A 16,863-nucleotide genomic window follows, 5' to 3' on the forward strand; every position below is an offset into this window, starting at 1 on the left:
AGTAGCCTATGAAGGGGAAAATCTGAACTTAGAAAAATACAGAAACAGATCACTTGGTTACAACTGCAGCAGTGGAAAGTATAATACACACAAACCCACCATACACCAACTCCACAGGGTAACAAATACTAAAAATCTATGTATATTTATGCAAATGCCGCATATGATGTCAGGAAGACAGAAAAGCCCAAAGCAGTGTCAATATCCTCCATCTCTGCACCACCTGGAGGAGCAGCCTAGGCAAGAATGCTCAGATAAGATCCTTGAAAGTCAGCAAGAAACTCCCACTGCATGACACAAGGAAGCCAAACTTCATTGCTTTCACAGAGCAAGACAAACAGAAGCCTGAAAGATACCAGAAGGATTTTGCGCTCATCCTCGCTGGTCTCTGCCTTCATATGTGTGCGACTGGCCTGGGGGCTGACGGATGTCTCATAGGAAGGCACCATTGGTGAACCCGACCGATCCAGTGACAGGTTAGTGATGCTGGCTGATCTGGAGTGCAGGAGAGAAGGATGGAAGTGTAAATGTTCATAGTGCGTTTCAGCAGAGCAGTGATCTTGTGGCACACTACGGAAGAAATTAAGTCAAAGGAGAAGAAAGGATCCCCACGAATTTAAGTGTATTGGGGTGGAACATCCAAGTGAAATGAAATTTTTTGTAAAGCTCTTTGTAGAAAGCAGTTAGTCTAAGTTCAGACACCACAATACATATGTGCCTGCACTTGAACAGAGTGGGAAAGGAATGAGATGCCAGATTGGTCCAGCGCTTTGGAGGCAAGGCAAATGCCAGCAAGGGCAGTTAATACCAAGATCCTTACTACAGGGCACTGAGATTCTCCCTATCCTTGAACCATTCAAAATTTCTCCTCATCAAATCTCTGAAATATATACACTAGGAGTCTGCAGTGGAAAAAATTTTAAAAATTAATCTGTCTGCTGGACTTGGTGGTCTCTCCAGTCAGCAGTTTTCCCTTGCATTGTGATATAAAGCACTCACCTGATCTCAGCCCAGCTTTTAGGAAATCCAGGCTAGGTACTCCAATACAAACACAGTATTTTGCAAAGCTACAAATGCAAATACAATTTCCAAATAATTCTGCTCCAATACCCCATAGCTAGATTACGCCTCCGAATAAACAGTACAAATTCTTCTCATTGCAAAGCAGCTGATATACGCAATATAAGTTTAGCAACACCAACAGTGCTGTAAGGAGTGCATATAGATAATGCTTCTGCATACAGCAACAGAGAAACTCAGAATTTCAATGCTACACTGATTCAAGTGGCTTGCAGCAGCCCCAGTGGCAAGAACTGCTGCCAGCTCTTACCCTTTGGAATGAAAGCCAGACAATTAGTAGGCTCTATTAACAGACACTCTGACTTTTCCCAAGAATTCTCTAAGGATGATATGGCTAACCCTGAGTGTAAAATACTAAAGCTGAATTAGTCTGGCATTGCTAATGTAAGGAAGTAGGAATTGAAGGGACAGCTGGCACAAAATAACTACTTTTTCCTTCTTTCTTTCTTGAGCAGGAGTCCATTTTAGCCTTTTATGCAGAATCAAAAGGAAACTATCTTGGCATTGCATCTGTATGCACTAAGGCACAATAGCAAAAAAAAATTCTGCACTAGTTATTCAAAGCAAGTTAGAACTCTGCCAATCAGATCACTGTTCAGATGTTGTACATTGAAAAGAACTAGAATTGATAAATCAGACAGGCAGAGTAATGCATCTTAACAGAGAGTATTCTTATGTGGCATATGAGACTGACATGAAAGCCCAGAAGTAAGTTGTTTCACAAGAGCTGCTTTAACTGTGCTACCTATCTGTAGGCAACAGGGATTTTTAGTTTACGTAAAAGGACATTAAGCAAGAGCTAGAATAGTCACAGTGCATTCCATATCTATGTTCTTATCAACATCAATGATATCCCAGACTCAAACATATTTGGCTAGTCTAAAAACAGATGGAGATGTTGTAACGAAAACCCCTATCCTTTAAAAGAACCTGCAGAAAAGTTTTAATCCTCAGCAACATTTAATTGATGCACTTCCTCCCCTCACTGATTTGAGGAACAGTATCACATATCTCTCATCCACAGAAAAGACCAATAACAGAAGGTAACTTCCCTTAATTGCATCTACATACCTTCTTTAGTATCTGTCATCTACAAAGAAATATGGTCAAACCTGCCTTAAACAAATAACTAAAGCTACTTTGAAAGATCTAAAAATTAGTACTGCTTGGCCCTGAGATTACATTGTAGAATACAGTTATAAATGACAGAGACACTCTTTAAATAAGAAGCTCACAACCTTGTTTCTACATGCTCAGAGTTTCAGCAGAGGTGAGTTATATCTGATCACTACTCCTCAAACATGAGCCCAGAGGGCTAAATACTGCAGTGAGGTCATGAATAGGCAGAGAAAATTAACTTGAACTAGTAGTTTGGGCCTGCCAGAACCAGCTTAGAATCCTCCTCCCACTGCATGCACGAACAAACAACAAAAGCTTTTAAAATAGGCAATGCCAACACAGGAAGCAGAAGAACATCCTCAAGGTCTCTTGACATCACTGCAGATATTTACCACTGAATTTTTAACTGGACTCCTTGTCAAGTTTGCCCAGAACTGGCTTCTGTTACTAGGTTATTCACCAAATTTAATTCCCCCTAGATGAGGTCTTCACCCCTCATCTGTACAATCAGTGCTCACTTCCTCTTAACTGCTCCCACCACATAGAAGATGTGAAATAGTCCATACCCTGAAACGCACACCCATCATCCTTCCCAGCTCAGTTCCCAAGTCTTTGCTGTCCCTGCCAGAACCCTCCAAATCACTTCACATTCTGTATTCATGGAATATCAATGCAAACAAATTGATGAATGTCTCCTGGTTCTAAGACCGAAATTTAAATCACCTTTGCTCTGCTCCTCATATCTTTGTCTCATCTTTATTTCTCCAATTTCACCACGAAGAAAATATTTAACTAGAAACATAGCAGAAGCACTGTGAAGTAGGAATTACTTGTTCTTCTAATACCAGACTATTTAATGGGATTAAGATCCAGCACTCACAAGTTATACTAAAGCTCTCATGAACATTTCAAACTCATTCCAGCATTCCCACATAAAGATCTATGATGAGATTTTAGCCTAAGAAAACCAGGTAACTGTAACAAGATTACATTTAATGGATCAGCAGAGGGATTGGGGCTTGGGAAGGTGGTGGGAAACAATACAAAACAAAAACAACAGGAAAAACAAAAACAACACATCTCTACTCCCTCTTGACCTCAGACTTTGCCTCCCAGTACCAGGTCTCTTTACTGCTCCCTTTTGTTCAGCTGTCTTGAAACTCTCCCTTTCTTAGCCATTTCCTTTCTTTTATTTCCTCTTTACCACCATATGAATTACTCAGTAGCAAACTGCAGGTTCCTCAAAAGTAGTAAATTTTTTTTAACAGGAACATACACTTAAGTGGTCTTTTAGCCAAGAGAATCTCATTTTAGACATGAAATTGTATGCTTTGTAAAAACAAAATGCAAAATATAGGCTTTAGAGTGAAGGGCATGCAATGAGTGCATACAGTACAGCAAACATGCAGATATGATTAGTTTACCTATTTCTAGCTGGAGACTTCCCCGCATCCTCCTGGACAGACCCAAGGCGTGCAGACAGTGTTGTAGTTGAAGAGTCTGGGTGAATCAAACTGTAGGAGAAAGGTGTGTATTACAGACGTTTGACAGATCTGACACATGCAGTAACATCAGAACAGTTCCAATTAAAGCGCAGTTCATCATAATATTATCTTCACATCCACTACTCTTAAATCAATGAGATAATACGGAAATCCTTCCCCATCTGTAGGCAATGAAATCAGCGGGGGCAGCACTTGAGACTTCTACTTTCAGACTCATGTTCTGCTTCCCTCCCCCCTTATATTAACCTGCCTTCCTTCCTTATATCCCTTTCATACAGGTTTGTCCACCTTTTATAACTTGCTATTTAGTGCAAGTTAGTTAGTTATTTGCAGGTAGAGGCACTGCCCCCATCTCCAACACATCATCTTTACAGATGTCATTGTTCGTACTGCATCTACCACTACACAGCTCATACCAAGATACAGAAAAGCATCTGTAATAGTTTAACACTACTGCCTCTGCCCTGTTTCCCTTCAGTCTGGAAGGAAGGAAAGCAGATGCACAAATACTTAAAACATTAATTCCTACTTGCAAAACTATGAGATCCAAGTCAGTACACTCCCACGGACAACGAACGTATTGGTTGCACCCTGAGACACAGACATGTTACCAACACAATGAATGCTCCTCATGAGAAAATGTAAACAATGCAACTTCATCCAAGGAGTTATACTTGACCAGAACACTCTACTCTTTGACTTTCAAAGGACTTAACACTTCAAGTTAGTTGAGGCAGGAGGGCATGCTTCTGGGTCCCGGCTGCTTAGAAGTTAGAGTAGCGTCAGACAATAAATACAGAAACACTCTCCTAAATACCTTTTCTCACTTCTTTGTAGCACACGACAGCAGGAGACAGCCTTATTTTATAGACATTATTTTGGGAAGACACTGAACTCTCAGGTTTAATTCTGATGAAAACTATTTCACATACAGAAACCACATAATTTCAAATAATTTAAAACTCTGCTAGAAACGTTTCCATATTTCAATTTGATGAGAAGAATATGAAAACCATCCACAGGATTAGAATCTTGTTCTAATTCTACATGCTCCTTAATCACCAGCTTTTGTCACATCACATGACAGCCTGAAAGCACAGTTAAGACTCTAGAGCTCAAAAGGAAGCTCATCACCTTACCTTTGCCAGGTTAGATCCTCCTCCAGAAAGATGTTGCGGCTGGCTTTACGGCTCCCAACTGGAGTGCGAGGCTCACCAGGATCCAACACTGACACTGAACACGCAGAATCTGACAGAGCATTTAAATCTTCTCCAATGGAACTGCTATCTGTGGAGTGTGCATAGCTTAAGGCTATTTTGCGGCAGTAAGTACAAGCTCGGAGATCCCCTAAAAACAACAACAACAAAAAAGGAAACAGGCAGTTTAAGTGAACAGGAACAAAGAGTACTCTGTTCCTTCAGGAACAGGTATGCAGTGGTGAGAAAAAGAAGGATTTCCTCTTTCAAATCATTGTTGCACGCTAAAGTCCAGTTCTCTCATTCCCACAAAGAAGAAAACCCCAGATGAAATTAAATACCAAGGAAACTTCTCCAAATCAAATGATGCCTACCACATGATCAGTTGGAGAGAGATTGGTTAGGAGAGTAAGAGAAAGAGCACATGGTACAACAATAGCTAGTAAAGACGTGACATATAAGTCAACATTTGGAAGCAGGAATTTTCATCAGGAAACACCTAGAGTTTGGTGATCAGCATGTGAAAGAGTTCCCTTTACCTTCCATTTAGAACATATGGCCCACTTTCTGTAGTGAATAACTTTATTACTTAGTGGACACATTTTTTTTGTCATCAGTGTTGGTACAAATACAAACACAAGCCAACAACACACATGAGAAAAGGCAGAATTGGGTTCTGTCATCCCTTAAGGTTACTTCTAAGCCTGTTAGAGGCAGCATATCTGGGAGATGCCAGGATCTGAAATGTAATAGTCCAAACAGAATTGAGCACACAGAAGATGTTCTACTTCTCTGTGAATAAACCCTACCTGTGTAGCCCATGAATTTTCCAGGGATTTCTTGATTGCAGCATCTACTACAGAAGATCTGCCCGCAAAGTCGACAGTGGTGCCTCCGACGGAAAGTGGTAAATTTCTCACTACAGTCATAGCATTCTTTGCATTGGCTGTCAGGCATCCAGTACTGCTTCAAGTCACTGTCCTATAAAGCAAAGCAACACAGAAGACTTTCTTGTAAATAAAAAAGAAGGTTCAGGATTAATGATTGCTTTGTTGGCTGTGCATATTAAAGGGTAATACCACTTTTTCACATTTGTGCACGCGCACACTTGAGTATAAACATATGAATGCACAGAAGTTATTTTCCACAGTTTTACAGTAAGCCAGAAGACAAAGTTCTTAAACTGTGAGATTAAATCTAACAAGCCTTTGCCTTCTTCATTCAACAATGGAGGGAAACCAGAAGATAAACTAACCAAAAACCATGAGCTGCACATAAGAAGCAACAGATCATTGATTGCGTCTCCCTTTTCATTTGCTCCTTGCACAACAGGTCCTCAAACAGCACAATTTTGTATCAGCTGAGGTTTGATTTTTCAGGGGGTAAATTAATCTATCAGGAATTTGCAATGCAAGATCATTTCAATAGCTAACACTGGGATGTACTCTGATTATTACATGGCCAAACTCCTCACTGTTCAGTAAACAGTTGTAAAACCTGACTCTGAGACTGATGTAGTTTAAAAACTTCAGGTCAACTGCTACATGAAGACAGATAATGCCATATACTGACAGACAGCATGGGTGCAGCCACTGTTCTGTCACATTTTTAAGGCTTGAAAACAAAGAGGTGAAATTTCTGTGCTGATGTTGCTATAAACAAAGTAAGATGAATCTATCAATTATAATTCCGAGCACGTCAGCTACAATCAGCATGGATGGAGGCAACTGCTAATGGTCACATGACAGCTCTGACTGTGAATCATTCTTTGCTAGAGTTCAATTCTGGCAATAAGCCCTTTTAGAGGAACTGAATACATGGGATTTTCCCTTAGGAAGAGTACTGCATGAACTTTCTTAAAACAAGCCAAGAATAAGCAGAGTAAAGAAAGCTGATCTGTAATCCAGTTTTCACATAAAGAAAAAGTATATCCTAGATTTCCATTTATCTTTGCATGTTCATAAAGTGAAGTTTATCATATCAGCTAAACCAACTTTGAGACCAAAAAGACCATAATGGCAATTTCACTATTCCCTCATCCATGATACCTCACACAGAGAAAGAGACCATAACTGTTCAAGCTAAGTCTAGACAACTTTAACATGAATAATAAACTTCAAGCAGAGAAAACCACAGGAAAAGCTTTGCCAAAGAACTGCTGAAAAGCTGCAGGGTACACTGATAAACAGTTTTTGCTGTGGTTCTGCAGGATGAGCCAAGTCTCTGTTCTACCATGTGAATAGAATGGCTATTTCTAATCATAGAATATTCTATTCATATGCATAACCTCCAGTGCCCCTACCCACTACCTTGACCACATTGCTTCTGTTACATTTACTCATGGCTGGGTGTTGAGAAAATCAGCCATTGCTGATTTCTCTGTATTTAGGGAGAAGTACAGAGGAAGAAAACTAGAAGCATCATCTAAGCTCTCTGTCTTGCTCAGTTTGGAGCTAGCACCCTTGACAAGGAAGGATTCAGAACAGAAACCTGTTACTCTGACGTTAGTCTGAGCTACTACTGCTAACCTTTCAGGATGTAGCATGTGCCTTCTACAATAGCAATGTGGTCTCCTGTAGAGCTAAGCCAACTCCACTGCGGGAAGAAACTTGCCTGAAGTGACTCAAGCAAGATGTGTTTGCAGGCAGGGGCAGCAAGGCATTAGCATTTGTACACATCAGTATGCTGACAACTGAAAGACCACTTTCAGAGAAGGATCTAGACTTATTAGTTTACTGCTGCACCCTGCCTGTTTGAACACTAACTTCTTCAATTGCCTCAAACCTAACAGAAAATTTCCAAGGCCTTCAGAATCTAGCAAAAGTTGAAAAATAAGTAAGGGCCATTCTCAATGTCCTGGCTTGAGTTTCACCCCCAAAAATATCATTCTCTGCCAAAGCAAAGTTTCTTTTATAAGCAGAATGACACTTCAGTGAGTTTACTCAAAGTCCACCTGCAAAAGCTATCAAGACAAAAGCCTTTAACCAATTTAATTTAATATATTTGTCTGCTCATCCCTTGTGTTCTTAGACACAGCTACTTACGTTATAACCTCTAGACTGTTGTGATTTCTTCTCTTAACTAGATCATCCCATTAAAGGCATCATCCAAAACAGCACAGGGAAGCAAAAGCAGCATACTAACAGCAACAATGAGACTGCTGTCAGTTGAATCAAAATGGTTAACAAGACTTTCAAATGAACACTGCTAAACATTACCATAGTAAACAGATTTAATTAATCCCTAGAACTCCCATAACTCTTTCTGACGGACAATGTGATTCTCTTCCCCATGAAATGTTTTCTTCAAAACTTGTTTTCTTCAAGGAAGAAAACAGGCAGGTAATACTAGATAAGATAATAAAGAAATGGGAAGTAGTGTTAAATGAGAACATCTAGTCTAGGTTAAAAAAAATGAATAATGACAGACTTCTGACATGTCTAAAGTCATCATCAAATTAAATGTATTTCCCATGCACTCACAAAATGAGTTCTGAGTTCATTCATTCATCCTCCAAATGTCTGAAAAAAATCTTCATTATACAGACAAAAATGAAGATCGAGGAAGCCCAGAAAACAGCTCAGTTTCTAGATGCTTTGGCATACAAACCCCTCACAGAAGTACCTGGCTCTTCCCTTCCATGATTTCTTTGAGGCGCTTTAAGACAGTGCTGAGGCTTCTTAACTGAACTGCTGTTCGAGGATCATGACCTCCAAGAGGAGGTTCCACTTTCCTTCGATTGTCTGCAAAGGAAGGGAGAGTAATAACACTTACTCCATGGCACATCCACATTTATGCCACATCATGAAACCCTACTGGAGAGAGTAATGTTCATATAAATAGGCACTTTACAAATCTACAGCATGTATCGTTTCTTGCCGTTACATTCCTCCCCTCCAAAATGAGCTTTTGATTCCTGAGTGCTTAATTTGACATTTTAAATACTATAATCCAAGTGTTGAAAAAAAAAAAAAACCAAACATTTAAATTCTGAGAATTAAAGCATCTTTTAAAAAAGTGATTTTCAGTTTATTATATTAACCTTGTAACATCCTTTTAGAAAGCAATGAAGTCTTATTTTAGAACGCCCTCCAGGATATTAATACTCACAAAATAACTAACAATTGTTACTTCCTTGTAGGACTGGTATGAGTCAATGGCTTAACCTTAGTTTACTTAAAAATGACTGCAGCGAGACTTAGAAATCCATAGCTCAGTTTCTATTACTTTCAGTAACTCAGAATAAAATGTATCCAGAAGTCCAAGATACTTAAAAAAAAAGTCAAGCTGCTGAGAACTTGTACTGACATTCTTATTTAACTATAGCAAGGAGGCTACTAAATAAGAATGTAATACAGCTAATTTCTTTCCTGTAAATGCTACACTGCTTTGAATCACTGCTGTACTACTTACAAACAGGGTCCTCCTCTCCAAGAAGGATCTGCAGATAGTGCTGTATTTACCCAACACGTAAACATTTTCAGTCACCTTCCTACATAAACACGTTTTCTGGATAGTTTAAAGTTTCTTACCAGCTTCGCTGCTCTCCATCTGACTTGCATTTTAATCTGATTCCCTCAGTACAGGAAAAACAGTCATGGCTACTCTTTGTTTACAGCTTTAGAGACCACTGATGTCAGCAGGAATGCTGACAGCACCAGCAGAAGGGTGTTAACTGTTGCAGTGCAGAGGGAACTCAGCTGTGCTTCTGCGTGCAGGGGATCAAAACCCAAACAGTAATGTGATTAAAACTGTGGGATTCTGTGCCTTCTCTTCAGGTTCTTAGGAGGTATTTTTAGAAAATTAAGATAATCATATGTGCACATAATGAACTCTATACAACACAGAATACACAAGAGACCTGAGTGCTTAAATCCAGTTGCTAGCCACTTGGAATTTATTTAAAAGACAAATAAGCATACTTTCTAACAGAATCAAGTTTTTCTAGGGTGATTTAAGTGATTTTTTTTCAGGAAATTATTATCAGGCCTCCTGCCCAATTAACCACAAACTTTGTCTGGCAAGTGATTATTAAATTATGAGCATACACAGTGCTGAGGAAATATCACATCTTAACTGGGCCTCTTGTTAGTTTAAGTCTGCTTGCAGTATTACACAAAACAATGTCAAAAGGTTATTGTCTACATTAGAAAAAACATGTCATCAGCAGTAGAGGCATCATTAAATCACCTTCACTTCCACAAACATTAAAGTCTTTTTACGAGTATAAGCTTATGCAGCAACTGCTTTCTTTATTTCTTTCCTACCTACAGTCACTGAACACAGATTCTGTATGCCAAATACACCCCACATTGATTTCCAATTTGACTTATTTCCAACCTATTTGTCCTCTGTGAACTAAAAATTAACTCTTAAAGAGCCAAAAAAATTCTTATTTTAACAGTAACTCTCATCTTTCCTACATATAATCATAGCAGCAAAATCTACACACCCTCTGAAATACAGTGTTGTCTGCCTCTTCTTACTGGTATCCCCATCTGAACTATGATCACTACAAACATAGAATGCTATACCAGCTATGACTACCTACTAAGCTTACACGTTCTGAGTTCAAGTCAGAGATTTGCTGAGCTGTCCATACACTAACACCAGGTAGAACTTCACTAAGTTTCAACAATGAACAAAGAACCCAACCAGGGATTACCACAGCTTTGATAACGCAACATGAACTGCCATGGCCAAAGCATACAGTTTCACATTCAAGCTCACAGTAACAGCTCAAACGTTGTACGTCAAAGACTTGCAAAGTATGCTATTTTCCAAGGCCTTTTTCAATGGAAAAGATGCTCTATTAACAGGTCACATTCTTTAAGCTTCACAATAGCCACAACATAATTTCCCCAGGCCTTCTTCCTCCTCATGTGATCGCTGGCTCTTCTTTATGCCTACTAAGCCCCTTTGCCTTCTTTGTTCCTGTCAGTCTGCTACAATCTTCGCACACATACACACTTCAGTAGAGCCAACTGGGCATTTTGTTTCTGTAATAGCAGTTCAAGATGCAATTCCAGTAAAGGATGCAGCACATTACCCTAGAGCAGGTGTGTCCAACCCATGGGCTGCATGCAGCCCAGTATAGCTTACAATGCCACCCACCCCATCCCCATGATTTAAAGGTGGTGGCACTTTGTGACACTTCTCCATGCAGCAGTCACACACACACACAGAGCTCAGCAACAGCCAAACCATTGGCATGCTACTAACACTGTGCCAAGCGAAACCAGGGCACAGGGAGGGCAGTGCTGTGCAGTGCTGACTCAAGTGATGGCAAATAACTGTATACATTTTTATATACTGGCTAAACAATACACATTTGCAAGACTTTTTTCAGTTGATACGAATACATGACTTGCAAATTTTTACATGGAATGTATAGAGCTGCAATCAAATATTCAACTCAAAAATCTGATGTCTCTTTACCAAACTTTCACAACCACTGTCTTAGCAGAGAAAAATATCCTTCACCATCACACCTTATTCATGTTGTTGCTTTTTGACAGTACACACATTCTGTCCAGGATGAAGTATTGGAAGAGAGAAAATTTCATCAAAAATCTCTGAAGAACACCGAATTGCAACCACCACCTGATCTGAAGGGAGGGAAGAGGCAAAGATTTTTCCCTCCTCAAATATAGCAGGATGGACCTGTTAAAGCCCTGCAAAGCCTCCCCACCCAGCCTGTAGGCTTTTACTTGAATTACATAGCACCAAGGTTAGTAGCTGATGCAGGAGAAGATTCTCGATCCCGAATCAGGCCACTCAGCAATCAGTATCACAAAAATTTCTTCAAAAAGTTAAGTTCTGCTTGCTCTTGCCTTATTTCCTGATTCACCAACTCCTTTTTCAAAGCATACTTTCCTCCAAACCCAAGAATACATATTTATTTTCTGAAAAGTACTTGGCATAACGCAGCAACAGTTTTTGACTAAATCTTTACTTTTCTGGCTGCCCACTCCCAGTAGATGTCAAACATGAAGATTATTTCTGTCTTCTATCGTACCAAATCACCTGTCTTGCCTAGAGGTTTCCAACATGCAATCCAGAGACAATATCTAAGTGATTTGCAAGAGGTGACTGAGAGTAAAGTAAAGTAAGTTGACAAACCAGCCAAGAGCATACAACTGTACTTGGGGTGCTTGAAAAAAACCCTGGGGAAGAAAAAAAAAATAACCCACATCATACCAAACAAACAATCCAGCTTACTTGGTTTGTTGAGGCAGGTACAATTACATAGCACAAACAGCACCAGAGGGCAGTGAGGAAGACCACAGACACAATTTCCAGACTAAACACTCTTTTTTTTTTAAAAAAAAAAAAAAAAAAAAGCATGCACAATACCTATGTTTAAGATCTGATTTGTTAGCAATAGGTAGCATACTCTTGGAAATGCTGTCTGGCACAGGATCTCTACCCAGCCTACCAGCTTGCTCAAGACTACCAAACTGCCACAACAACCAAACAGATCCCAGGTGGACCTCTGCAGTCTCTACTAACCTGCTCTTTTGTGTCTTCAGAACTGCAACTGTGTAATGGTTTTATGAAATCAGGTTCAACTCCCATTCCACCCACGAGAAATTTAGTACAGTGTATGGAAATTGACCCAAGGTTACAAATAAAAAGCTCTGGACAAGTACCTCTTTTATTCCTCCAACATGGCTAAAAGAACAAACTCTTCCAATGACACCAACAGCAATCTCATTCTGACTGAGCTTGTGTAGTTTGCACATTGCTATTAAGAAATGAATATCTCTCAGAATACACACTGTTTAACTATCAAGATTCAGTCTGTTTTAATATGTTGGACATATTTTTGCAGCGTCATCCATTCCAGTGTTTTGCCATTGAAACAGTAGAACCACCACCAACCGGTGTCTTGCTGGAACACTGGAAAGAGTGGAGTTATGCTTCTGAGGCTGAAGTGCAACTCACTTACTGAAGCAGTGTAGTCTGATACCAAATTCTGCAGCTGACCTACAAAATGATCCCTTTGTTCACCTCCTTTCACCTCACTCCAAAGCAACCCAGAATGGCTGGTACAGTATTCCCTTGTAGCATAAAGAGATGAAATTACCTAGAGTTGAGGAAGATCTTCTTTGCAGCTCACCAGTTAGTTGTTTTTTGTATGGAACTGGTGATCTCAGAGACTGAGCCCTGGGGGGATGCTGAGGACTGGACCAGCTACTGCTCAGTGCCTGTGAATCAGCCTGTGCTGCTTCTGCTCTCTCTGCTGGGGATGAAAGCCTGCCATCATCTGGAGTTGACAAAAAGCAAAAAAAAAAAAACAATCATTCAGATAAAACAGAGAAAATCCATAAGACATGCAAAATTCTCATTTGGATCTCTATTATACATAACAAAATATATGAATTTTTAGTCTGAAAGTGCAATAAAAACATGGAAAGAGGTCAGTATGCAGAACTAGACCATTGAAGTTCAGGCTAGTCCAAAAACATCCCTAATGTGACAAGTATTTAAAAAAAAAATAGTAAGCATGAACTATTTCTGACATGAAACAGCTACCCTTTATCATCAGCTTCTGCCCTCAGAGGAGATTTTCAGTTGTGTTAGCAGCCAGTAGTGTGGTCACTTTAATGTTACCACAGCCTTTAATAAACCATCCTTCTCCATCACAGGATCAAGTACAGACAGGTTCTCAATGTTTCCAGTAATGTGCCCATTTTGTGCGCTGTTTCACAGGTGTTTTTTTCCATTCTTTCAAAACAGTACTTTGCTGACTCCAGCTACATTTGCCAGAGACAAACAAACTAAACCAATATTGACCAAATTTACATTCCTTTCAATAAATTAATTAGGACAAGTAATATTCTACTGTACAAACTAACAGCAGTCATATCAAGCAATTATTTTTCAACTTGCCTAAGAATAATCCGAACAGATCAGCTTGCTTACACAAAAACCTCTCTTGGGTCCTTTTCCTCAGAAAGTATGCTTCACAGGGCTGGCAAATTAACAGATTAAACTAAAGTAGCTGACTGGGCCACTATCTCCAGCAAAAACACAGGTAGATACTGCACTTCAGTGCATTCATTCACCATTCCATGCAAGATTCTTCAGGAAAGCAAAACCAGGAACTCACACAGCTCTATAAGAGCTTGTCTAACATTAAGATTAGCGTTTCCTGATAGACACAGCACAAAGGCCAGCATCAAATGGAATATTTTAATATACAAAACCTTCATAATGCTTGATGGAGAACACCTGAACTGTACAAATTAAGGATGGACTTCCTATAAATACACTGCTTCTCTGCAGCTCTGCTGCCTCCATCCAAATGGAAGTATGGAATTAGGACTGGAAGAAGCCTGGAATAAATACCTGCTTTGGAAAAGCAGGCAGATTTTTCACCTATATAAGCTGGCAAAGGGTTACTGCTGGTTTTGGCCCTGAAAACTCAATATAGGCAAGTGACATTCAGACAGACAGATAAGAAGCTTTGTGCATTTTGTGCTGTCTGCTGACTGGCTTGACTCTGACCTTCACAAGCAACCACAAAGCTCTGGTGCAAGATGTTGGCTATTTTCTCCCATAGCAAAGCCCTACAATGTCACCCAACAGCAAGATGCAATATCCCGCACAAAAGATTGACTCACCATCAACTCAGCCAGCAGTCTTACATTATACTCTTACATTCAGAGGTGTTTCCATAGGTTTATGTAGCAGCGGAGGCCATCAATAAAACAGACAGCACAAAAAGGACATAAATACATTCTCCCAAGCACTTACCCTTGCTGAAACGGAAGAGATTTACAAAAGAGCTATAGGCTGATTTAAAAGGGGGCTCATCCTGGTCAGGAGTCAGGGGTTTGAAGTGAGTGAGATGAGATGGACTGCTAGGAGAACGAGGTATATCAGTGGTAGAGTCCAGTGTTGGAGACCGCTTGTCATCTGCTGCCATTTCACGTGCCCTGAAAGGAGTTCAACAACACGTATTGTATACATGGTGATGAAGCAGATTTCTTCAGTCATCCAAAAAAAAAAGAGGCATCTCAGATGCTAAGGGAGAAGTGCAACCCCCCTACTGCAGACATCTGCTATTAGCACAGGTCAGAGGACCAGAATTAGGGGTCCAACTCCCTTCTCTGGTCAGTGAGAAGACAGCAGCAGCACTAAAGGTAGCAATTCAAGGCTGCTAGCTGAAGATACAGAGCAACCAGATTGAGAAAGCAAACATCCACAGAGCCTGACAACGTGTTCTGTTGTTGCTTTAAGGAATCTGACTTGCTTGAATTTTTCAAATGCAGACTCTACATGCATGCAGAAGAGAAGTTTCAATTTCACATTAAAAAAAACATTAACACTGTAACCTCTGCAGCCCTTGTAATGACTAAACTGGTATATCTCAGAAAGCACAAGACATGCTTACTTTTTCTGGACAGGTAAACTTCAGAATGGGAAACACACTGAAATATAAATAAAAGCAGGACTGAAAGACTAAGTTTGCTCTGTGGCACACAGCTTCTTTTCCCTTTGCAGTACAATGCAGAACCTCATCAAATCACCAGCACAGCAACCCAAGTTGTGTTCTGTTTGTTGCCCTATCTAATGCCTCCAAACTTCCTTGTTTTCAAGACTAGCTATGTTAAAGGAAGGAAATGGGGGGAGTTGTGTTAGGACAGTCATACTTGTTGACCCCACTTGCTGTGTACCAAAGCCTTCATCCATATAGCCCAGCATAATACTTTTCCACACACTATATTCTTAAGCCTGAACAGACCTCTGATATCTTCCACTCCCGTACTGCTATTCATATAAGCTAAGGTGCTTACTTCCCTCATTTTTGCTTAAGCAAGACTCAGTGAAACAGACTACAGAGCCACAGCAAGGGGAGCTGATGTGACCAGCTGATCCCTTTTATCTCTGCCTAGGATCAAGACCATTTAACAGTTTATTTCCTGCTTGACAGCTGATGCATACTCCTTCGTGAAGTCACAGTTCCCACAGCTGTTCGCTACAGCATATGCCCAATTTGCTGGCTAGAACATTTCCTTCTAAGTTCTCAGAACTTCCACTAACAACCACCATGGTTTCTGCATGACACTGGAAGTGCTAAAAGGCTGCACTGCATACAGTTCAGGTGCTGAGATATGACCATGCCTACAGAAAACAAATAACAGAAGGTATCCCTAAGTCACCCATATGACTCCTCAGCACATTGCTACATGCAGCAAGCACTCTGGGCTTACACTTTTCTATAACATTCCCGTAAACAGAGGCTTTGTTCAAAAAGTTTATAGAAAACAGCTTCAGGAGTTTATCTCCAGGTAAATTTGAATTTGTTTTTTCAATACTTAAGGCAACTTGCATTCTAAACACTACACGCAGGAGGTGCTTGCGCTCCTCCCCACAGCACCAAATCAAAACACCCTTACAGAGCCAAACAGCAGAGCAATAGCAGCCAAATTCACACAGCAGCCAGCTGCGGCCTGGCAGAGCAGAACAAGAGTCCTGGAAAGCGCACGCAACACATACACGGTTCTGAACATAAAACAAACTAAAAAATGAAACAAGCTGCTCGCTTCCACGACAGCAGCAGCAGCTTCGCTAAGGCTGACGAGAGAAGGAGCGCAATGCTTAGCGGTGATCCCGCCAAACGGCAGCAGGGCTGCGTGCCGGCAAGAGGCCGCGACACACGCTGCCCGCAGCGCTCCCCAGCTCCCACGGAGGCCCACGGGGCCACGCACAGCTGGACAGCCGCCCACGAGCAGCGACCCCGCTGCGCTCCATAGAGCCGCGGCTGAGGCGTGGCCGAGCACCGCGCGGAGCCGCACAACCCTCACCTGCCGCCCGCGGGTACCGGGCCGGTGCAGGCCGCGGGCACCACCTCTCCCTCGGCCCAGCCCCGCGCAATCGCCCGCCGATAGCGCCGCCGCGCCGAGGCGTCGCCAATCGAGGCCCCGCACTCATCCACCCGCCGCCGGGGGCAG

The 16,863-nt window shown here is 41.0% G+C and overlaps 1 protein-coding gene across 4 annotated transcripts in view; it reads right to left on the bottom strand.

Moving 5' to 3' along the window:
- Positions 1-16,796, bottom strand: part of PIKFYVE (phosphoinositide kinase, FYVE-type zinc finger containing) — a 55,676-nt gene extending 38,880 nt beyond the window's left edge. For 3 of the 4 annotated variants that reach the window (XM_065751144.1, XM_065751143.1, XM_065751142.1), the window contains exons 1-8: positions 16,717-16,796; positions 14,663-14,844; positions 12,990-13,169; positions 8,525-8,643; positions 5,710-5,881; positions 4,844-5,051; positions 3,624-3,713; positions 357-495 (exon numbers count right to left, since the gene is read on the bottom strand). In XM_065751144.1, the coding sequence (XP_065607216.1) occupies positions 357-495; positions 3,624-3,713; positions 4,844-5,051; positions 5,710-5,881; positions 8,525-8,643; positions 12,990-13,169; positions 14,663-14,834 (1,080 nt within the window). In that variant the 5' untranslated portion in view covers positions 14,835-14,844; positions 16,717-16,796. Of the gene's footprint in view, positions 1-356; positions 496-3,623; positions 3,714-4,843; positions 5,052-5,709; positions 5,882-8,524; positions 8,644-9,432; positions 9,515-12,989; positions 13,170-14,662; positions 14,845-16,716 lie in introns of those variants that run through there. The other variant, XM_065751145.1, reaches the window with a different exon arrangement.
- Positions 16,797-16,863: the final 67 nt, after the last annotated feature.

This window comes from Cyrtonyx montezumae, unplaced genomic scaffold (genome assembly GCF_038088225.1).
Source record: "Cyrtonyx montezumae isolate F1298 unplaced genomic scaffold, pur_monq_1.0 scaffold_7, whole genome shotgun sequence".
NCBI classification, from domain to species: domain Eukaryota; kingdom Metazoa; phylum Chordata; class Aves; order Galliformes; family Odontophoridae; genus Cyrtonyx; species Cyrtonyx montezumae.